The following is a 25,034-nucleotide window of genomic DNA, read 5'->3' on the forward strand; positions in this document are numbered from 1 at the left end:
AGAGCATTCACCATATTAAAACATATATTTCAATAGGAGTAAAAGCCATTTTAGCACAACACCACCAAGGGGAATATATGTTATATACAGAATACTATGTCCATTATATCTAATACATGTATTATTTTAACTGTCTTCGCTTACTTGTATATAGTTAGTTGTTGTGATGTGTTTCTGTTATTTTGGTTTTGCATTTGCTTTGGGCAGGGAGTTGTACTAGAAGATCTCCAGCGGTCCCTTCCAATCTGAACTGTTTCATATTTCTAGATATAATTTCAAAAATGGATTGATATTAATATAACTTTTTTATGCAGTTAGTTGTCTGAAGCGAAATGCTTCTGTGAATTATTAGGAGAACATTGCTTGACTCAATGTAAGGAGAGAGAATTTGGGGACACAGATAACTTGAACATAAATGACATTTTTTTCCACATTAATATGTTTTCAGAAGAAGATTTCATAGCTCAGAAGTGGATCAGCTTCCAAGATATTCTCAGGAATGTTTACTTTTAATATTTGAAATAAATATGTACTCAGGATACATTTCACACATTTTCAAAGATAAGCGTATGCATGCCAGTAAATCTGAAAGCTGAGACATATTCTACAGAATATCATACATAATTAATGAGTGTGTGCTTTGTATTAATGATGGTGAAGGATAGTCTCATTTTCTGCTATCGATTTGATACAACACGCCTGCAAATATTTTTGCCTTGATGATTACATTAAATAGGGGTTTCATGTTAGAAGGAACGTGTGGTTGTACAACATTGCTATTACCATACTTCACTCAGCAGCTGAAAGTGTTTTCATCACTAATACATGGTCATGTGTTATGCCAGTGCTCATATTCCATCCCCTTCCCTGAGCCTTTTCACCATTTATCTGAATGGGAATTTTCTGGAAGAATAGCACTATAATGCTTAAGATCCATCAAGTTTAATGATGGCATTTAAATAAAATGTTTAGCATAACTATGGAAGAGCAGACGAATGCATTGCATCAGATCCATCCTTATCCTTCACCTGCTTTACAATGAGTATGATTTATAGGAAGAGAATATTATTGGGTGTTTCTACTAAGCTGTGAACCAACTTTTACCATAGAAATTCCATGGTTAACAGAAGCAAAATCCTTAAATTTGTCATGCAGTGAAAACTTATGTTTGCTTGACACAGTGAAAAATGAACAGCCTTACCTCATTGCTCCTGTTCAACTTTATAAGAAAAAAGATGATGACAAAAGAGCATGGTTTCCTGGTAATAGTAAATATTTCTTGTGGTGGTTGATTTTCTTCTATTACAAGATTATTCATTCTTTGTTTCTGTAAGTCGTGCATACAGTTTTGTTGTGCTGTTACTCTAAGAACCAGCAAGGTACACAGTCCAGCACGACTAAGCACAAGGTACCTCGTTCATGTATAGATAGATGTGCTTCTGCTGTAGATGCTTAGGCCTTTGGGGAGCCCGAGCAGAGGTTGCCTCTTGTTTCTAACATAGGAGCATGAGTCTTAAAAGTAATATGTGAATAACTCTATTAGTCAATGACTGCCTGAGCCGTTACTGAACATAAAGGCTCTGAATTTCCTTCTGTTCTGGAAATTCTCCTAAACTGTCCAGAGAAAGAGGTCAAAAGTTCCTAGCCGTAGTTTGCCCATTTTGCAGTATAAGACCTTAGTGCATAACAGAAGTTTAGCGTTTACTTTGCTGTTTGGAAGATCAAACATGTAGAATGAAGGAAAGAGAGTGCTTCATGACTAACTTATTCTTAGGAGAGAAATTACAGTTACAGTTACAACCTCGTAGGTTGCGCACAAAATACTCTTAACATGGTATATTTTGTCCGTTGTGTGGGTTTCATAACATCGGGTGATTCTAGCAAATAATCAGCAGTGATTTTAATTAAAGGAAAATGCACAAGATGAGCACGAGTGAGCATATGTGGAGCTGTACGTTTGTGTGCGAGGTTGTTGAAGGTGACACTGCTAAAGAGCTGCTCACGCAAAGGGAGTGTTATGTTTTAATGTGTCCTTTGCCAACTGAGCAGTGTGTCAAAAATAGCTCATCTACAGGGAATGCAACCCCTGAGCCTCACGTGCTTTGGAGGTCTTCATTATGCCTGGCATCTCCCCTGACCTGTTTGATTGAAAGCATTCACTTCTCTGCTGTGCATATCTGCTCTGCTTGTTTGTTTGTTTGCTTGCTTCCCCTTGCTTTAGTTCCTCACACCAGAACTTCCCTGCCTGCCCTGCAGGTACCTACAGGGAGCTTGTACTCAGCCGTGTGTGTTGCTCAGGCGTGCTAGTATGGCAGGGAGTAGCTCTTACTCAGCCTGGAGAACTCAACTGTACTTCAGGATGAGCCTGGCCTAGGATTCAGTTGCTTGGATTTCCTCAAACAGGGCAGATGATAGTGAACTGTACAGCTACGAAAGGCTGAATACGTTTTCTACAAATATAAGAAGTCATCGGCCATAGTCCAAACAAATCCTAGATCACACGTTCACTAAGGAAAGTTGCCAGGTGCTTCCTTGCCCTTCCCAGGGGAGCACAAAGCGTATTCCAACTCTATGCCATAGTCTTACTCACCTATGTGGTGTATTCATTCTTATAATTATAGTTGCTTCAGGTGAATTAACATACAATGAAACTGTATGAACATTGATTAGCATTACTATATATATATATATTATTTTCCCAATCTGTATTGCAAAGAATACAAAGCAACCTCTCAAGGACAGAGATTACACAAGACAGAATGGTAATATCTGAAAAATGAACTAGACTTCTAAAAAATACCCCATTAAACTACATAGCTCTCCACTTTCTGCATGACCTGCGTGAAAGACCCTATTGGTAGTAAATGACCCTATAACCTTTGTATGATCTGTCTTAATTACATTACTGAATTAGGAGATCGGCAGGTGGACACTGCATCTTCGTGACATCTTCGCTAACAATTTCTAATTGCAAAACAAAAGCACTGTGTTTTATTTTTCCTTTCCCCAAAACATCATGGAATTTAGTGAAAGGTTTCAGCGGGCTTAGGTGCCAACCAGAAATTTCTTACTACATATAAATGATTTAAATGTGTTGTGCACAATAGAAAAATTTGAAATATTGATCTCTATTTTGAGTATTGTTATTTTACTGCTGTATGCAGAGTAGTTATGTAACTGTTCCACGTCATATTTTTATTGTGACTACTTAGGAAGTAGTCACATAGTCACCATAACAAATAAGAATTTTATAGAGATTGCAATTTGACCTGTAATGATATTTTGTTATTGTTGAAGTATCGATAATATCAATGAAATGATTTTCATATCATTTGATACGAATTTGATATTTTTGGAATAGTTGTTGAGAGACAAGAATTGGAAGACACTAATTTTAGCAAGATTTATATTTAATGAGAACATATTTTAATCCGGGTACTTCAAAAAAAATATTAGCAGAATGTATCATGAGGTTGCATTTTGCGATTATCTATCTTAAGATACTAATGTACATCTTTAAAGAGAATTTTTGTGCATTCTCCGTGATATTTTTGCTACTGCATCTAAGAGCATGCAAAAATAACCTCTCTTTCAGACCATTCAATGGGGACAAATTCAATCATGAGTTTCATATAATATTCACACCAAAATCAAAGTAAAATAGCAAAACTGTATCTTTATATATCCTATTTAATGTCCTCTGACATTGGTAGATAGTCTCATTAATTATACTAGGTGTCAGATCAGGGCCTAGATCTTGAATCCAAATCTTGTCTTTCCAAAAATAGATTACATTCTTATGTCCTCATTATGGCCTAATTTAAGTCCCTTGAACCACTCTATTAACAAGTATAACCCTATTTCAGAAAATAATACAGATAAATCTGAAATTCCATTCAGCAGTCACATGGCACTTTTCCTCTTCAAAGCGCTTTAGAAATGCTGATTAATAATAGCATTCATTAAATGACTGGATTTTTTAAAATTCAGCCTTCCACAAGCTCTGTTCTCTGCAGGGAGGGGACTGGCAAGGGAATAAATCCAGCTCAAGTAATCAGAACACTTAGCCCGCAGCAATTAAACTGGAGAATCACTTCCCCTCGCAGAATCTTTCTTTCCATGGGTTAGAGGAGAGATAAAAAGAAAGATGCCATGCAGACTAAGCAAGAGCAATAAATTGGCTGGCCTGTAAGGAAAGAGCTGATTAATTACATATATTTGCACTACTTAGGTTAATAGGTTGGCTATCAGCTCCTGTCCCTTTTCCTATTTGTGTATGTGGCAAAAAATGTATGCAAAGTGAATGGAGGAATGATTTGAGGGACCAAAAGATGAGGATTGAGGTGATCTATAGGTCAGATGCAGGAGGCAAGGGCTGGTGGCAAGGTTTCCATGCGTTAGCTCTGAGGGAACCAGCTGAAGTGTTTCTACGTGCTCAGCCTGGGCACAAATCTGGCCTTTTTGACCCATCTTAGGACAGATATCATGTGAATTAGTGTAGGGTTTGTGGTGAGCTGAAGAGCCCTGGATGGTCTTCAGTCTCCAGCTCTTAAGCCAAGTGGCAAGAAAGTAAGAGGCAAAAGGGCCTCCGTCAGCAAGAGGCCTGAATGTTTATTTTCTTGGCATGCAAAAGAAATGGAGAGTGTGAATGTGTTCTGTTGAGAGCGGAGTAAAATAACTGTTAGCACTAGTAGCAGATTAAATATAAATATCCACACCTAATTCTCAGCTGTGCTTGAGGCAGCAAAGGAAGGAGAAAGCTCAGTGGTAAAGACTAGAAAGGTTGAGGGGGTGCAGGAAAGGGACTGCAAACATATTAGTCCTTTAATAGAGTGGTCAGGGAGCATTCCCGAGAAAGTGAGTTGAAAGCAAGAAAAATGATCAGCAGAGGGAGGTAGGAAATACATGAAAAGGAAAAGTTAAGTTTCTGGAAGCAGAGAAACAGGAGGAGGAAAGTGGCTGGGTTAAAACGCAGCTAAAGGAAAGAGAATCCAGCAAGGCTCATGGATGTGAGAAAGCAATTTACTGAAAAGCTGTGATTGTATCACACACCCCAGTGTAATCTTCATGGCATGTTCAGAATGAATATATCAAAAAGCTTTTTTTCTTACTTTGCCCAATGCTACTTGCTTCCAAATATATTGCTCTGTGATCCTTGCTACAGCTGTGCCCTTTGTCGTTCCTAGTTCTCCTCATATCCTCTTCTTGCAAACACAGAACCGGCATTTTTCATGTTTTAAAGAAATAAAGCCTTCTATATTGTTGCTCCTTTAGATATTTGCTGCTCCCACAAGCAGAATCTCAGTTGCTGTTGACAGCCCCAGTTCTGGTGGTTCACGTGCTTTCATCGTTCTGTGAAAGTCTGGCGGTTTCTTCCCTCCGACTATCAAAGATGACTGTGCTGCTTCCTGGAGGGCTTTATCTGCTGTACTGCCCGTAACGGAATTTATTCCTAATGAAAAGATTTAAAAAAAAGAAAACCAGTGGATGGTTCATTGCATACCGTAGCATCAGCCAGGGTACTGTTCATCTTTGTCACGGGCCTGGCTGAATACCAGCCTTGTATCTTGAAGTATTTCTGCCCATCATCAGAAATGGTGGAGCAGAGAAAAGGCAAGTGATCCGGGATGTCAGACTTGTGAAGGGAAAAGGGCGTGGGAGACCCCCACCTCTTTTTTGTCCTGTTTTATTCTTTCCATCTTCTCCAATGATCACTTTTCCCCACAGAATTTTAAGATGAGTTTAGATAAACATGTGAAAAGATCAAATTCAGTGTTGTTTTCTAGCCTGTTCTCTTGATTTAATTGGCAGGGTGGTCTGTCAGTGGGAAACAGCTACAGCTGTGGTTCCAGCTCGCAATTTTGAGGTGCTCCTTGGACCCAGTGTGAGTGTGTGATCCTGTAGCAACTCATCATGCAGCAGCATCATCATGTAGCATCGCTCATCCCTTGACAGGTGATTGAGCCAGGCCAATTGGGGGAGAGGGACAGCACAGTGTTGCAGTCAGATGGGATTTCTGTAGTGACGTGCCTTCATGTGCATGTCCTCTGAAATGCCAGGGATTACATATGCTTGTGCATATCCCTGGCAAAAGAGGAAGGGCCTTGGGCACCCAAAAGACATTTTTGGCTGTGTCACAGGAGTGGGATTTGGGTGCCTAAAGGAAAACATTAAACATTGAAGACCATATGGTCTCTTGTTTGTATCTGCCCTTCCAGAAGAGTATGAATCTTGCACAGGTCCTGTGTGATCTCCACTGAATTCTGGGCAGGCAGAAATCAAAGGGCACCTGAAGCAGTGGTAGCTGTTACTGGACACATGAATTCATCCGTGCTTGCCTAAAAATGACTTATGGTTTGTCTTTCATGCCTAAATCCCAAACTACGATCTAGAATCTTTAGGTCTCTGCTATCTGCTAGAAGTGATGAGACAGATATTTTAGTCCAGAGTTTTCTTTGCTTTCCCTATTCAATACTACTTCAAACATGATGTTAGCACCAAGAAACTGCTATATTGTGTTAAGAAGCATCGTGGTCCATCAACCATCTGATAGGACTGCGTGGATTTGGCATCTTTCTTGGCCTTGAGGTTACACGGGTCTGCTCTGTCATCAGCTTAAAACAAACACGGAGTCACTGGGCAGAGGGAAGCATAAACTGTTGTGACTTACAGTTCCTTCAAGTGCAGCATATGCCAGCTACTTGCAAGAGAAACCCCCCTTTACAAACTAACAACCCCTTGTCCTCTTAAATCACGTGGGATTTGGGTTGGGATGCCCCACTCTGGCATCTTGCTTGATACTAGGACATTTCCAGTTCTCAGCACAGAGGCAGGGTTCTCCTGGAACAGTGACACCTGAGTCCTGAGGAGCACTTCAGGTGCTGTGCTAATGCCCAGAGTGAATATCATTTATTCTGTGCACCAACAGTACTCAGCAAGGGAAAACGCCATATACCAGTAGACTGTTTCTCAAATACAGTAGTGGTGTTTCTGTCACTGCTCTGATGTAATGAATACATTCAAATTTATTAGGATGTCAGTGGAACAGAGTGACTCTTACAATCAGATTTCTTTCATATGAATTAAATAGACAGTTTTGGACATTTATTAAATAATGGTTGAAAGCAATAATACAAACTCTCCCAATAACGGTCTTTCCTAAAAGGCTGTGAATGATCTTAACTAACAAGAGTAGTGAAAAACATAGAAAAACATGTATGTCTGTAAACTTAAATAAAACACTTTAGGACCAAGAGGTGCAAAATTCACCTGTATTGTAACATACTGGTACCAACAGTTCTGGAATAGCATATTTGGCATAAGATATAGTATCTATTCATTGCTGTCTGACTACAAGACATGAACTCATAGGTAGCTGAGAAAAAACAAGGTGATGCATTGCTTTTATTAGAGCAAGATCTGGGACAATGTTCTTAGTTTGAATTAATATCTGCTTGAGGTTTCTTCTGTTTATAATAGCTTAATTTTGCTACTCATGTTCTGTCAAACCAGGAACCCTTCCACTAATATTTAATAACTGTGCAATGTGGCAAGTCATTTTTCAGAAAATGGAAATGAAGTCAGGGAGGTTACATCAGCAGTGAATTTGTCTCAAGGCAGCAGTGGAGAAATATTATTTCCGGAAGTGGAAACTTATCTGTGATGATTTTATTCTTCTTAATGTACTGGAAGAACAGTTTGCTCTACAGCTTTGCTCTGAAGGCAAAATCTGTCTTAGAACAACCATCTATCAGCTTGACCCTATTAAGGAAAAATTTCCTGAATTAAGTAATGCAGATGGGCACGTATGTTAATGCAGTCTTATCATGCAAAGAAAAAGGTGTTAAACTTGCATCGTTCAATCGTTACATGAGCAAACATTATCATCTTTGGGTCAAAGATTTATTGTATAGTGCAAGCCTGACTGATTCTGCCCTCAGCATAAAACAGTGATGGAAGTCTTACTTAGAAAAATAGCTTCCAAATTTTTGGTGTCAGGAAAATCTTAATCCTAACACTTACACAACAACCCTTTTCCCATGACATTAGCCTCAAATTGTGTGTGTTTAATGTCTCTCTCCCTTCCTTTATGAGTTAAAATGAGCAGATAAATACGACTCTTTCTCCTTGTCAAGCTGATGGTTGTGCTTAATCTTATTATGTAAATCCTCTTTAAAAGTATCAAATCAGTTTGGGTCTTACAATGTGTAATGTTGCTCAAGTGAAAATCAATTTATTTGTAGATCAAAGCAGTTCCGTATGAACCCGGTATGAACCCTGATGAAAATTAGCAGTGAGGTTTATTTTTGGCATCGTTCTCACATTCATTATCCCTTCTTCCTGCGACCCTCATAAGTTCCCACCTCTTCAGCTCAGTGAGGCCTCTGCAGCCTATGTGCAGTGTGTGTCCCCAGCCTTCCTATGGGTAGTGCTAGATAAAACTTTGCTGACCCTGCAAGACTAATTTTTAGTATACATTAAAGTCTCTCTGACTCTCATCTCCTTCATGCCTTCAGCAGTTTCCACTGACAGCTCAAAAATTTTCCCTCTGTAAATATAATCTAATAGTATCTTGATTAACTAGAACCATAGGTTTATAAAACACCATATCTTCAATGCAATCAAGTTACTGTGCAATGTACTCAGTAGGATATTGTAAAGGCCTTAACTTTGAACTCAAGTTACTTCATGTTAAAGCAAATGTACTGCCTTTTCCATATGGGGTCATATATTTTGAATTAAATTAAATTAATCTGCACAATTTTATGGCTAGAATGTCTTTGTTAATCCCAAGCACGTTGTAGAATGGCTAACACCATATTCAAAATACTAAAATAACAGAAAATACAGAAATAGTTGTCCTTGTGCCTTTACTTTAGACTAGGCTTTAGCCCTATGTAAGGAGGGGCCTGGCTGGTCCCCTTGATCCTGCTGTTAGTGGATTCCCCAAGGCAGGAACAAGCTTAAGCTTGCGCAGACACCACAACATCCCAGCGAGATTTGAATCTACAAAACGTGCCCTGTGAGTCCCCAGGCACTTTCTACCCAAAGGCGAAGTTTGATGCCATGTACAGAAAGGAATTGTGAAAACTTGGAAGGTGCTTTAGATTAAATATGCAGCTAATGAAGAGTTGAATGGTGTTACTGAGCTGGAATGACTGCAGCTACTCAAAACACAGGGATACTGGACTGTCCTAGGGTTACATATATACTGGACTGTCCTAGGGTTACAGCTTATTTGTCCAAAGCCGAGTTTACAGATTGAGTTGGGGTGTCTGATACTGATTTAATCTCCTCGTGCTTCAGTTGAGCAGGTGAGAAACATGAGAAGTGCTGAGCATGAGCGTGTCCAGCATGTCTGTACCACGTTTGATTGCATTTGTTCTAGTTTCCTCCTGAGCTTTTCATGACAGCCCCCAAAAGTTTGCTTCTTGTTAGAAGCTTGTGTGTCTTGGGAGTGAGTATTTCTACCTGGAATACTCCGGTGGTTCAACGCAAGAAGGCTGCTCAGGGCAGCTGCATGTTCCTTTATATAAGCACATGGCTCCATCAGAAGACTGAAATAGGGAGTTGCTCTGTTGTAGTTTATATTTAAAGTGAGATACCAGAGGAGAAAGGTATATCGATCTCCTGTGGACATGTGGAAAGAGAAAAGCAGGAAGTCTTCTTGTGCTGACTTACTTATTTGTCTTTATTCAGGTCCAGAATCATGTTTTACTTTTTTGTGGCAGGGGGATGGATAAAAAAGCTTGATTTAGTATATGCTGCATATTGAAATAATCACAGTAAGTGATAAGCCAACTAATAATGTGTTTATGTTGCATATAAAAAACACATGCAAATGTAATAGCATTTCAGGCTATTCTTGAAAGGTGTCTCCTATGTTTATAGGGAAAAGAAAAACAGGTTGTTCAAACAAATCATTTCTGAAAAATGGAAGAAATGTGTTATGCTGTACTGCATCTGGTATTAACATGGTGGCGCAGGAAAAGACTAAGGGAGACAACTGATTAAATAAATACTAAATGCAAAGAAATAACAACATTTGAACCCCAAAATTGTATCTAAGCTGCAGCACAACAATAAGATTCAAATCCTGTTGCACATATTTTGGTAGTAATTTTTTTATTTTTTAGAATCAGGAATGTTTTTGCGTGATATAAAAAGTGAGTAATTCCTAAGATCTCACATTATCATATTATCATGGGGTTGTCTCTGGCTTGTCTCTGTCATATGAATATCCTATTCCAAATGTCTGACTGTAGAAATACAGCAAGCAACCACAGCAAGCAACCTGAGGAAAAAAAAATAATACTTGATAGTTAAAATATATGATTTTTCTCTTCATTGTCCTTTCAAATATAGACATTCAACTAAATATATAACATGAGAAATAAAACTTTTAATAAGTATGCATATACTTATCTGAACTTTTACATAATATCAAAAAAGTCTCTGATTATATTGTAGTATATGTATTATTCATACTTGTTTATATTTCATTCATGAAATAGGATATAGACTAGGTTGCTAATTATTTTTTCCAACTTTCCTGGCTTTCCCTTCCCGAATGATACACTCTCATGGTGATTGCTCTGTGCAAATCCCTAGTACAGCTGCGCTGATGGTGAATCAGGTTGTTTCACTGACCACAGCAACAGCCTTATCAGACCCTTCCGCTCTCTGTCCTTTTCTTCAGTGAGAAAAAAGATAGACCTGCCATTTTACAACAGTGGGGACCCTCCATAAGTGGTATAAGGCTCCTCGTATACCAGAACTGGAAAGTTAAAAACTGCTGCATGAGTTAGCCCTGCTCTGCATTTATATATATGTATAAGTGTATACATACATATACACATATAAAAATTCTCAAAACTGCTCATCCTTCACTTTCACAAGTATTACATTACTTTCAGGTTCAACCTTTCAAAAACAGTTTTTTGTTCTCTTAAACATAAAAAGCTATAATAATCACAGTATGTATTTTTCACATCTTCAGTTTGACATGACCATCTTGAAATGCATTTTAGAAGATTCTGAGTTCTGGCAGTTAGTGTTACATGAAGTAACTCCCACTAAATATCAGAAGAATCAGTACCATGCGTACAGCTAAGTCTAAGCGTGGAAAAGGGCAGCGACAGATACGAGCATTGAATATTCAATGAAGTCAGAGAAGTTCTAGGAAACTCATTTAGTTCCTGCACATAATGAAGAAATAATCATTTTATCATTTTATGTGAAACTGGTCCTTCAGAGAAGACTTCTCGACCAAGAAAAACAATTTTGGTGGCTTTACATTCACTGTAATGTCTTTAACAACTGATGTGCATTTTATTTATAATAACTGGAGCTACGCTTTCTGAGGTGAGGACAATGCCAAGGTCTTACGTTGTGATTCTAAGTTGTGATCGTTCAGGTTATCTTTACACATATGACTGGCCTTTAATATCACTGTTTCATTTTCATAAAGACATGATGCAGCCCATACCTGAATTCTCCAGCAGATGCAATGTGGAAATACTGACCTAGTCCCTAAGGTGTGAAATGCTTGAACATGTGATTGTATAAATGTGGCTTGCTACGAAATAATACCAGTAACTGATTAGATTAAATGACATGATGAAGATAGATGCTAGTAGCGTGTGCGTGTTTTCCCTCTACTTCTCCATCACCCTTTTTTTAGTGTCTCTTCTGAATTGTCCCTTCATTATTTTTTTTTTTCCACAAAGGTAAATATGCCATGAGGGATCTGGTCCACCGACTGCCGGGCACTAACAACAGCAACAGCTCAGCAAGCAAGGCCATGTCTGATGACACCGTTACTGCCATTTGCTGCACCCTGCATGAAGTCATCACTAAAAACATGGAGAATGCCAAGGCCTTACGGGACGCGGGCGGCATCGAGAAGCTCGTTGGCATATCTAAGAGTAAAGGAGACAAGTATGTTTCACTAATCACCGTGCACCTTTTCTAACCTCTCCGGTAGATGCGATTAGTGCTGAATGTGTTTGCCTCTTCCCTGCACTAGTGAGTTGAGTGCTTGAGTTCCTTCAAAGACCCAGTGCCCAGGGTGAAAGGTGGCACGAAAGGGACAGTGTTAATAATAAAAGTCTCTGCCGTGGTTCATTTCTGACCTACTTTCAGCAGGTGTGTGCAGTTTGAGGAAGAGTTATTACTACAGTAATTGCTACCTCTAAGCACTTGCAGAAGATCCTTATAAGCATTAGGTGTGAGACATTATGTGTTAGAGCTGACAGATGCACTCTGCAGAAAGAGTGAATGAATCCTGTGAAAGGAAGGGATCTCACATAGGTTGCGTTATTGCTGCACTTATTTGGAGCCTCAAGGACATAAAATCACTGTCTCTCTCTTCCCAGCCACCCTCTTCCCAGCCACTGGCATTCATGTGAGGTGGGATGTATTAGATCCATTTTCCTAATGCCTTGATTTTGAGAGAGCACTACAGGCTACTTAATGAGCCTCCAAAATGTGCAGAACTCTTACACACAACTGGGACATTTTCAAAGACACTATGGTTTCATCTTGTCCATTTTCCTGTGTATGCAATCTGCACAAAACGTTCAGACGTTGTCCTGCCTAAAAGAGATGTTTCTCACATTTGTCAACCAGCAGAAGCATAGTGCAATTTTGCTTGAAAATAAAAAGCCTGCATTCACTGTAGTGTTCAGGAGCTCTCCCAGCCCACCTCCTTGATGCTGCAAGCCACAGCATCAGAGCTCTGCAAGAGCCCCACAAAGCCAGGCCATCACGAGAAGGGAAGATTTATGCACCCTACAATTGGGATGAAAATTTACACTGGCCTATGTGACTGGAGCACTGGTAACGTAATTTATTCACATTTCTTTTCCTCTACAGTCATTCTCCTGTAAGAGTTAAAAAGTAACAATGTAAGAAAGCATGTGATTCCAGTTGTATGAGTTCCAGTGCTCTGCTAATTTACTTAATTTGCACTTTTTTATTATAATAAAATCTAATTTTTTATTGTTTTGCTAGCTCAAAGGTACAGATACTGCAAGCAGCTTTGTATTCATTTCTCTTTAGTTGATCAGAATAATGCATTTATCTACTTGTACAGTATCTGGCAAAGATTCTTAATAACTCTTGAGTCTGGTATTTTGGACAGTTTCAGGAGGATCAAGGCATCTAATGGCATGAGCATGACTGAGTGGTAGTATTTGGCCAAAATTCCCAAATTCCCTCCAAAATCATCATACTTATCCCAATTCTAAACTACTTTGAGTTATAGTCGTGCTTTATTTCTATTACAGATGGCACAGTCCTAAAACAAGAAAATCTGTCAACTCTCAGTGATACAAATCTTAGGGTTTTATTTTCACTTTTCAGAATTTGGTACCATTGTCTTGGTTTGATTTCATGTAGGGAATCTATTATTTAAAATTCAAAATTGCTAGTCAGTGGACTGATGGGAAATCCTATCATAGTTTGATCAAATAGAACCCTTAAATATCAAACTAGCCTGGAGTGATGCATTTATTCCTGGACAGGAGCCTGGCCATGCATCCTCATAGGAGCCTAGGACACAGGCTGATCAAGGCCAGGATTGTCGTGGTGGCCCAGCAGGCCCTTGGAGCAGGCCCAGGGCTTCAGTGATATGATGGCATGATAAAACTGATCGCTGTGCTCATATTGGCCAAACCAAGGGCCTCTCCAGGCTCCTGTTTCTCCTCAGGACTCAGCACGATTGGCACTGGTATCTTCGTGGTTGCTCTGTGCTACCAGCACCCCGCCTGCCAGTACAGCTGGGAGGACAGTGAAATGATTATGCTTGAAAGTGTGCAGCAAATGCCCATTTATTCACCAGTTACCCACCCACTGCTGTATTCTGGGTGAGAAATGGGGAAAAAAATACTGAATAAATTACTAGGGGAATACTGTATGAGTTAATTGAATCAACTCTATTATGAATGCTATTTTACAGCTTTGTTGTCTGTGTATCTGTGGCCCTTCACAGGGGCCACAGAAGGTAATAAGGCCAGACACATACCAAGACTTGCTGCCCAAATCAGTAACATACATTGCTGGGTTGCTGGTTTCTGTTTGGGTTTGCAGTCCTTGCCTTTTTCTGAGTAAAACATGAATCAGCTCAGTGACTGCCCCAGGCTTCATCACGCCTGACTTCAGACTTCTGCCTTTGCAAGGTTTTCTAGGGCTCTGCTGCTTCATATGTTTTACTAGAACAGCATAAGGGCTTGACTGCCCAATGTATACACCCAAAAAAGTGAACTCTTCCCCTGTCCTTTCCATTTTGACCCTTCTTCACTGAGCTGAATACTTTTTTAAGAAAACATATGTATTATCTATCCCAAGAGGAATATGTAGTTCCAGCTGTCTGCAATAATAGCTCAGAGCTTCTTTGAAAGTTTTCTGAAGGGAAAGTCAATGCAAAGTTACATATTCCTCTTAACATGAGTGTTTGCCATTGTTCATGTGTGCAAGATACCAGTCCAAATTTGGGTTCCAGATGAAAGGCATGATGTGTGTGTATCGTCGGCTTCATTTCTGCATCTTGACTCCATGGCAGCTCCAAACACAGGGCTCATCACCCATCTGATTGTGTTTCTTCTGGCCACTGGGAAGAGGCACTTCATGCCTTAAGCACTCTGCCATAACTTAAAGTTTGGTAGACTTAACGTGTGGCTATGAGTTCTTGTCACTTGTGGCCGGGACATCTTCATGGATGTTCTTTATGCCAGTTGAGTCCTCAAAAATTTTCTGTTCCTACCTCTCCTATTCCTCCTGTCCTGTTCTCAGCATGAATCCTTGCTCTCCCTGTATTGAGGGACATACATATTGCCCCTCACTGAAGAATTAATAATATAAAAATGTGCATTATTCATCTTTAAAATCATGTTAGTCTCCAAGATGCTAACCAAAAGATCTTAAAGCACTTTGATAGCACAACTTCAATTGTGGGTTTAAATCAATGCATCTGAAAATTGAGATGAATGGAGTCTTGTGCTTAACAGTCACTTTCTCACTCTTTCTCTCTCTCTCTCTTTTTAATATATGTATATAACAGGCATTCGCCAAAAGTGGTGAAAGCAGCATCTCAGGTCCTCAATAGTATGTGGCAGTACAGAGACCTGAGAAGTCTCTACAAGAAGGTAAGGCTTGATGTTTTTTTTCCAGATTTGTCTTTTTTCATCCCGTTACTGAAATTTAGGGACTGAGGCTTCAGACCAAGTGTTTGTATGAACTGGAAATTCACCTACTTTAAAATTTCAGATACTTTGATCTATAGGATTTTTTCTCCCAATTCTACTTTTAATACAGAAAAAGCTTATAAAATGTGCTCTGTTAAAAGAATTGTGAATTTGACTTTTGAACGAGTTCTTACAAAAAAGTCCTGGACCTGACAGTGTTGGAGAGGGAAGTCCTCAGTTCTCAAAACAAACCTGTGCAAATTATCCTACTTTACCATGCCTATTTCCGCCTCCCCACCCTATCCTAATATCCTCCCTGAGAATATTACCAGATTTCCAGCCTTTCACCTCCCAGATTTCCTCATGGGATTGCCAACAAGGCTACCCAAGGGAATGGTGCTTTCGGACCAGTGTGCAAGTGGAGCTGGCTTTAAGCTTGTTAGCTTCACATTCAGAGAGCTGGATGATATACTCTATATAGTCTACATATAGTCCATAGTCTCTAGAAAGCACTATAGCAGTCCCACAAGGCCCCTGCCCTCTTACATATGAATTGCAGTACCGGTATTATGATCCTGTGAAACAACATCCTGGAGTTGTTGAAAATTAAACATCTACTGACTAAATGACAATATATCAAAATAGTTCTTACAGAATATTCCTACAGAATATTTACTAACACAATTGCAGAGCAATGTAACTATCAGTCTGCAGACTTGGTTCTTGAAGATCTTTTTACTACATGGAATTTTACATGTATCAAACAGATGTTTGTTTGTAACTTCGGCAAATAGACCTGAGACTTCATGTGGCACAGGAGTTCAAGTCCTGACTAAGAATAAGGCCTAAGGATGATGAAATGAGGAAAAGTTCACAAATGACAGTCTGAGCTATATGTATTTAGCACAAGAAAATAACTTAGTTGTGGGAAATGTAGGTGCCAAATAAATCTCAGGCTGGCTCTGGCTAATCTTTGGTTTGAAATGCTGCTCTTTTGTGTGCTTCCACTCTTGCTTGTGTCAGCCTGGCAGATAAGGAAGATTATCGCTGAGTCTCCCCCACTTCTCACACCCAGTAGCTTCAATCACCCCAACAGCCCTAGAGATATATTAGGCACAGACATTCCAAGTAAGGAGATGGGGCCCACGAAGAGCTGGGAGCACCTCTGAGCTGGAGCCTATTTTTCTGAGGCAGTGACATACCTGTGTGACTGTGTCTGACTAATGTGCATGGCTGAACTTCGTTGCACCTAAATCTTTTGGAGGTTTGTGCAATGTCTGACTGCTTTCCAACCTTTTGGCTATCTGTACAGGGAATGGAAAGGCAGTTTCTGGGGTTGCTCCATGGATGATCTAATCTATACTCTGTATGGCTTTGGGGTATATTGCTGCATAAAGAACCTTGTTAGCTGCCAAAGTGTGCCTGGTAATGTTGTTCCATGTTAGGCATCCTTGGCTTCTCAGTACCTGCACACTTGAAAGAATCTGTTCTGGGGCCACAAATGTTGAGGTAGTTACATAATTTAAGATGCTCATGTTTGTTAAAAGACATACAACAATCTTTATGAAGCAATAATATTTATTAAATTTGCAAATGGTAGGTTGATTGTTATGTTGGGTGTCTATTTTTCATTAATGATGGGGAAATGCATGCTTTTATATTAGGAAAGTTGCAGTTTTGCATTTTTGCCAATAAGGCAGCTAATTATGTAATATAAATATACTTTGTCAGTACAGTCTTTATTTTGTCCCATTAAAATACTTAGGTCAGTAGAAATGAATGAGCATACAGCTACTGTATTAAGATCAGCAGTTTTCAGTATCCTGCACTTGCATCACCATCAGCAATTTCTTCATACATCCTGAAATACCCATGCAATTACTTTCAGAGAATCGGTGGCATTCAGAGAGGTGCAATTTTGTACTGTAACACAGGCAAATGACAGTATCACAGTCAAAGCAGTAGCACTTACTTTTACCATTTGAGGAACAGTGTAGCCAAGTAGTTTGAACTGTGGTATGTTTTAGAGGTGCATGTTTACAGTAGAGAAAAGATGACAAGGCTAGACATCATCTTTCCTTTACAGTAGGAAAGATGACAAGGCTAGACATATTATCCTTTCTATTAGTGAAATGAAATAATACATTTACTGCTGGTACAATAGTGATTAGTATATTTAGTCCAAATATATGGCTGCACGAGAAGAACGTGGCTCATGCTCTCTTGTAATTTTGCCATCCCTGCCATTGTCTGCCATCCCTGGCAGAATATGAATTGCGTGACTGAAAGTTCATGCAGAGCTGGGGATCGGTGTGGTGGGTCACTTGATGACTTGCCATGCCTGTGAGAGGCCTAAAAGCCAAGGAGTGCCTGGAGGACTAAAAGCCACGATCTGCTGCACCCTGGGAACCCCAAGATCCTGAAAAGAAAAGGAGAACTGAAGGTTTCTGTGTTACTGTCATCATTTGCTTGCTGGAGCAGGAACACTGTGTGGCACTTCTCCTAGAGAAGTGTTGGTGTCTCTTTTCAAACAGTTTTTGCAGTGTTTGCAGAGCTGTGTCATGCTCAGTACGCTCCCCCAACAGGTTCTGGGATCCCCCACCAATAGCTGGGTGGTGGCTTTAAGTGGCCACACTGGCTTGCCAGACTGAGCAGAAGGGGAAGAGGCGCAGAAGGACAGTTCAAGTCGACGTACTGATCTGTGAGTGAGTGATGGTGTTCGTCACGCACTGTAGGCTTGTGCTTTGGAAAAAGAGAGAATTTTGCTCTCTGGTATGGCTAATTTGGAGCAATGCCCACAAAGTCCAACAAGAAGAAGTGATTAAAAGCATAAATGTTTCCAGTTGCTAAAATTAAAGAAAAAATCATGTCAGAACGATGTAAAATGAATGCAGTCTTGAGCTGAAGTTGTCAGCCATCCATCACTATTCCCTCAAATGTCATGGATCTCTTCTTTTGCTCTACAGCAAAGTTACTACTCTGATCTTCTGTCCCAGTTGGCTGATTCTCAATTTTTATCTTAAGTAATACTATTTCAGGAAGCCAGGGAGTGATAAGAAGCCATGAATTATCAGTGCGGCAGAACTGAGAGGGAGAAATTCAAAAAAGTGAACATTTCACAGTGCTTCTCAAAGCAGTCTCTAAACAAAAGATTCATGCTGCTGTCCTCTAAAGAGGAAAACATGGTTTAGTCTCACATAAACAGTGTTTAAATGGATTAGTGTGATTAATTTATAAACACTACTAGAGCTTTGCAAGGGAGAAAGAAATGATCATCACAATTTTTCATCAGTAAATGAAATATTATCCCCCTCAAAACTGACTTAAATGTCATGTCATTTTCCTACTTCTTTCTGCAAATAAGATTTACATTTTCATAGGCACATAAAACAAAGGATCATTTATGCTCGAGTTGAGTAACACTGGATCCCACTCCAATCTCTGGTGCCCTATCTGGCTGAAAATATGGGGACACCTTAGAAGACGTGGCCATGACCGTAAGAGAGCAGGTTTCTGTTGGCAGGTTTCCATTCTGTTAGACACTGTCTCTCTTGGTATGCATGAATATAACCAAGTGCTCTTCAACACAAACAGCTTGTTAAATTGCAGGAGAAAATTCACATATGCAAATATTATCAACCCCCTGAGCAAAAGGGATGGGCAAAAGGGGGGCCTAAATAAGCTAACCAGAAAGAAAATTTATTAGCTGAAAACAAGCTTCAATTTGCAGGAAGTGCATGTAGTACTAAAAGGCAAAAGAAACCATCAGGAAGAATATGTTACCTATGAATTAGCTTGCCTTGCCTAACCACTTAGGCTACAACAAAATACCTGTTTATGTTCTGGCATTATGTCTGCCTTTATTCTGACAGCCAGGATGTAAGCAGAAATCACAACGAATTTGTAGAAATCTTTCTTTCTTTTTTTTTTTTTTTTTTTTTCTGTTTACTCACATAGGTTTGTGTTCTGCATGGAATAATAGGCATGTTTGTCCTATTCACCTACCATATGAATAAAACCACAAGCAATTACTTGCAAGGGGGGAAGCTATTAAAGGCAGTTGTCTTTCAGTGAGTGAGGTGCCACTTCAATAGGGAGAGTAGCAGGACAGGCTTTTAATGAAGGGGAAGCAGTGACTCCAAGGATGGCCTTGTCTGTCATTGGCAGGAAGAGATACTTAGAATTGCCAGAGGCCTTAAAAACTGTTAAGCCAGGCAGGATCTAGAAGAGGACTCTCTTCTCTTGTGCCTTTCAGAATAATAAACTGATGGCTTGGTGGGAAGGGAAGTCCCTTGTTGCTAAATGTTCCATGAAAATTACCAGCAGTAAACTTGAAAGTTCCAGTTAAGTGGTTCTAAAATCTGAAGTCCTTTCTCAAGTAAAATATACCTTTTCACCTTTTTGAAATATTAATTATATCTTGCTATCCTGAAGACTTGGAACACAGAACATGAATTGCTTCTGGCCAGCCTATTCAGACATCTTTAAAAACAAATACCGTCTTTAGGTCAAATCTATCCAGTGCAAATGTCTGTGTCTAACTTAAGCCCTACATTAAAGATTTAAATTCCAAATGCGGAACATAATAGTTCCACAAAAAAAAAAAAAAAAAAAAAAAAAAAAAAAAAAAAAAAAAAAAAAAAAAAAAAAAAAAAAAAAAGATAATTTGACTTTGATGGAACTATACATGTGCTCAAATTATTCGTGAACATATATATTTTACTGTACTTTCAGTGGGACTGAATTTGCTTCTGTAATTTGGGAAGGCCTTTTGAATGAAAGGGGAGATGACAATGTCACCCTTTTAGAACAAGGATGGATTAATTCAAGGTAGCTTCACCACTGTAATTTAAATCTGGAATGACTTTATAGAAAAGGCATTGTCTAGAGCCCATTTCTATATAATGATAAGAAAATACGAGTGCCTGATTAATGATTGACTGATTGGTTGATTTATGGCAGTGGGCGGCCCCAAGCTTCAGTGTGGAGGACAGAGGATTGTCACCTACCCGTGAGCCGGGCTCATGGCTCGCTCAGCACACTCCCTCCCAGAGCCAGGAAACCAGAATCTATTCCCACACTCAGGTATTCTGCCCGTCAGCTGATCAGTTTTGCATTGTTATGTTTAATGCATCCGTAGATTCATACCCAGGAGACTTCTGCAGAAGACAGTTAACAATAGTAAGAATTAACACAGCTGGGCACGGTGCAAGAGGCCTTTTTGAGTTCTACGTATCAAAATTCCATTTTGTTAACCGAGTATAGTCTTTTATTGATTCCCCCAATTAAAATGTGACTCGGTGTCCTTATTGTAAGAACAAAACAGCATCTGCTGCATGCATACAGCATGCAATAAATCCATGTATAAACCTTTATGCATATGTATTTTATTTCTGATAAAATCCATAGAAATAATGTGAATCTGTATGTTTCTGCTGATAACAGAGGACATAGTTGTTACAATTTTTCTTCCAGTTTAATTTGTTTTTCTGCTAAATTTGTTTAGAAGAGAGAAGGCATCAGAGATCTCTCTTAAATAACTCGCACATAAATATCATTTAAGTTTAGGGTAAATCCTTTAAAGCTGTAGCTAACAAAAATATGATTTTTAAAAACCACAACATTTTACCATCTCATGTGTGACATTACTTTTTGTTAGTGAATTTGTTAGGAATTAAGTGAAAATTCCTAAATTCATTAATAAAGTAAATGTGAAAATTATTTGAGTAATTTAAGCTTTTTTAAAATGTCACCTAGGTAATTCTGGAAGAGATGGATTGCATAAACAATATAGAAGTTATATAAATAGTACAGAAATGATGTAAACAATAAACAATGTTGTATAAACAATATAGAAGAAATTGAAGAAATACCTACTTTTCTCTCTGAGTTTTTTAAAATTCTTATTTCACTCTCTCTTTTTTTGTCTAAAACCATGTTATTTTAAATGAGTTTTAACTGTGACATTTTGTCTTATGGCAATGCAGTTTAATACCTACTCATGCAATAGTCATTGGTTTCAGTACCAGAGAAGGGGAAGGTATCATTAGGATTTTTTTTTCTGTGAAAAAAGGAATGACATCCTTTTTAACTTTTAACTTTTTACTTTTATTTAACTTTTTTAAATAAATTTAAACTTTTATTTAACTTTTCCAGCACTGTTTGCAGTAGGCCGCATCACTGTGTAGTATAAACTTATCTAACTTACTTTGTCTTTTGATTGCATCTGCCATCCCAGAGATGGGTTTTCTAAAGAAACGTGAAAAACCTTTTCAGATACATTTTAAAATGTACTGGTGTTTCATTGCTGGTTTCTTGTTTAAATAATAATTTGTCATGTTTAGTGTGTAACAGACCACCTATTTTTATCACTATGCCCTTAATATAGCTAAGACTGTCTTCAAAGGCTCATTTAATGTGCAGCACTCCCTTAGTCATGTTTGGGTTTCATATCTTTCACTGTAAAACAGTTTCCATGTTTACTGTTGAATTTTAATTAAATAGCAAAAATCTTAAAATTTAGTCTATGCTGAATTAAAGATTCAGAACTGATGGTATTTCCATGTATTTCAGGCCGGTATAGCTGAAGCCAGACTTTGCCTGCCCTTCTGTTTTGGTGGGGACTTTTATACTTAAAGGCATCCAAAAAAAAACAGTGGTGCTGATCTAGCCAAATTAAAGCCTAACTAATCCCCACCCTCAAAAATATCTATATGTCTGCTTGGCTATATACCTGTGTCTTTGCAGGTACATAAATGTGTGTGTGTGTGTATTATATGTGTTGTTTGTATATTTGTATGTGTGTATATGTATGGACATATCAACGTATGTAATTTGTATGAAAAATTTGTTCCTGACACCAGAAAGAGCTGGAAACCTAAGGACTCCTGTGGCTGATGGCACTGTCTTTAAGCACAGTATCTGAACAAAGTCACTTCAGGAATTCCTGTAGGAATAAACTTGAATGAATGGGTTGAGGTCTGATCTTTGAACATCTCTGGAGCTCTGCTTACGAGCACCGCTTCACCCACTGGTGTCTTGAAGGCTTGATAGTGCTTCTCTTTAACATGCAGCACTGTAGCAAGCCCCGTGGCTTAGCAGCAGCTCCTCTGAGTTATCTGTAAGAGGTGTGAGGAGGGTGATACCAGTGTTTGGCCAGCAGGGCAAGGGAGGGAACCCTGCCCCTCTCCTCAGCTCTGGTGAGGCCGCACCTGGAGTGTTGGGTGCAGTTCTGGGCTCCCCAGTACAAAAGGGATGTGGAGCTTCTAGAGAGGGTCCAGTGGAGAGTGACAAAGATGATTAAGGGAATTGAGCATCTCTCGTATGAGGAAACATTAAGTGAGCTGGGCCTGTTTAGCCTGGAGAAGAGATGACTGGAGAGGATCTGGTTAATGTGTATAAATACCTGAAGGGTGAATGTAGGGAGGAGGGATCAAATTCTTCTCAGTGGTGGCCCGTGACAGGACAAGGGGCAAGGGGTGTAATGTGAAAGACAGGCAGTTCAATCTCCATGTGAAGAAGAACTTCTTCACTGTGAGGGTGACAGAGCCCTGGCACAGGCTGCCCAGGGAGGCTGGGGAGTCTCCTGCTCTGGAGATCTTCCAAACCCACCTGGATGCCGCCCTGTGCCCCGTGCTCTGGGTGTCCCTGCTGGAGCAGGGGGTTGGACTGGATGAGCTCTAGAGGTCCCTTCCAACCTCAACAATTCTGTGATTCTCTGATTCTGTGATGCCATTTGCACCCCAAAAATGGTACTTTCAAGAAGTGCTAAAGGAATTACTGATAAATAATAGATAAGTTTTTCCAAATAATTGTATAGGATGAGTCATACATTTGTGTGATACTAAGAGATCCTTAGAATTGATAGTGATTCTCATAGTGAGCTCCAGTAGACTTATGTAGGAACAACTGGAGTTTTTCACTTGAAAACCCAAGTCCCATTTTTAGGTGTCTAAGTAGAGATTTAGAAGGCAGCAATTTAATCTTTCAATTCTGTAAAGTCTGTCTCCAAAGTCCTCCCCCTTTTGAACTTCTCTGAAGAAAAGAAAATTCAAAACACAGCACAGCAGTCAGTATCTTTGACTTGGAGCCTTCTTTCTGAAGGGAATTGTATAACTGAAGTTTCTAAAATATCCTTCAGGCTAGAGATACAAAGAGGCATCCAGAATCTGAAGGGGTATGCATATGTGGAAGGTCACATCTACAGACTCTTTTTTTCTTCTCAAAAATACAGTATCTCAGAATAAGAGGAATGAGTTGAGTAAAAAGTGCATACCTGAGAAAATTATTTACGTCCTTCTGGACTGGGACCTTTTAACTCTTAGTTTAAAACATTAATATTTTGGAAACAAAGATAAACAAAACATTTTATATATGTTTTTATATGTTTTAATATATAAACTTAGATACATATTTGTATAAATATATAAAAACATATATAAAAACTATGTATATATATAAAATATATAAGCATTTATATATGTTTACTTACAAATAAAACATTATGTTTTATTGATATACACTGAGATGAACCATTTTTATTCCTGTCAGTCTTCTTCCAGAGAAATTATTCAGGAAACATGATTTCTAGTATTCAGAACTAATTGTCATTCTTAGTTAACTTGTATTCTTCATATCTGCGTACCTAGGTTTAGACAGTGTGAAAGCACATTTGCAGTGAAGAGAATAGGCAATCCAGATTAGAAATTGAAAAATTAGGATGCATTTGGGAAACTCAACGGTTTTCACAACAAACTTGAACTGACATGTTTGAAGAATACTTAGCAGTTTTGCAAATGAATCAGACCAGTCCAACTTTCACTAATCCAAGAACATGCAAGCAGCACAGGGAGGATGCAAGTGTCAGATGAAATTTAGTGTTCTGGTATTCAAGGCAGGTTCATTTCAGAGGAAAATGGTCTAGCTGTGATCCATAACATTGATCATGGTTTGCTGGTGTTTCCTGTATGTTGCTGTGCTCGACCATAATTCTAGTTCTGCTGGCTCCTCTGCAGAGATTGAAAATGTTTTTTTTCACCTGACTAGTTCATGTAAATTCAGTCATAGTTTCATAGATTAATTATTAAACTGGTATATCAATACCCTGCTTTCAGTTCTTTGATTTTCTATATGAACTAATAAAGGATTCTGAAGAAAATGCTGGAAAGTACTCCATTGTTCCCTCTTCTCTTTTTAGGGCTGTTAATAGAATACAAATATGGCCTAAATATGTCCAGCATTTCAGGCTCTGAAAAAGAAACGTGGTATTTTGAAAGGAATCTCTTTAATGATACTTAGGCTTTTTCTAAGTTGTTTTACTTCCCTCAATCAGTGAGATAGCTTATCCTGGTAAAAGAGCTACAGCCTCTTTTTCCTGGGAAAGTGTAGAAATGCAAAGTTTCACTGAAAGTATGAATTTGTTTTTACTACTTTTAGCTCTACAAAGTGCTTTTAGAGAAAACTGTGGTTCTTCTGAAAGTATGGTTGTAAACTTTGGTGTAATAGTGTATTCTAGTTAGAATTAACAATACCAAGTCTGTCATTTACTATACTGAAAACTCCTAAAACTATTCTGATAAAAATGATTATTCATTTCTCTTCCTTACTATCTGAATTGCTAAATAATCTATATTTAAGGATACAGAAATCATACAAAGACTAGAAATCATACAGCTTAATAAAAGCCATTCAGCTTTCTAATTCTCTAATTTAGAATCATAGAATCATAGAATCATAGAATGCCGAAGGTTGGAAGGGACCTCAGAGGTCATCGAGTCCAACCCCCCTGCTCACGCAGGGTCACCTAGAGCACGTGGCACAGGGCTGCATCCAAGCGGGTTTTAAAGATCT

General features: G+C 38.9%; 1 protein-coding gene across 1 annotated transcript in view; it reads left to right on the plus strand.

Moving 5' to 3' along the window:
• CTNND2 (catenin delta 2) overlaps window positions 1-25,034 on the plus strand; it is a 534,119-nt gene that overhangs the window by 481,544 nt on the left and 27,541 nt on the right. Inside the window, exons 17-18 of the mRNA XM_026048525.1 lie at window positions 11,730-11,940; window positions 15,062-15,146. Of these exons, the coding sequence (XP_025904310.1) occupies window positions 11,730-11,940; window positions 15,062-15,146 (296 nt within the window). The remainder of the gene's footprint in view (window positions 1-11,729; window positions 11,941-15,061; window positions 15,147-25,034) is intronic.

The sequence above is a fragment of the Nothoprocta perdicaria genome, unplaced genomic scaffold, assembly GCF_003342845.1.
Source record: "Nothoprocta perdicaria isolate Ctin4 unplaced genomic scaffold, notPer1 scaffold_55, whole genome shotgun sequence".
NCBI lineage: Eukaryota > Metazoa > Chordata > Aves > Tinamiformes > Tinamidae > Nothoprocta > Nothoprocta perdicaria.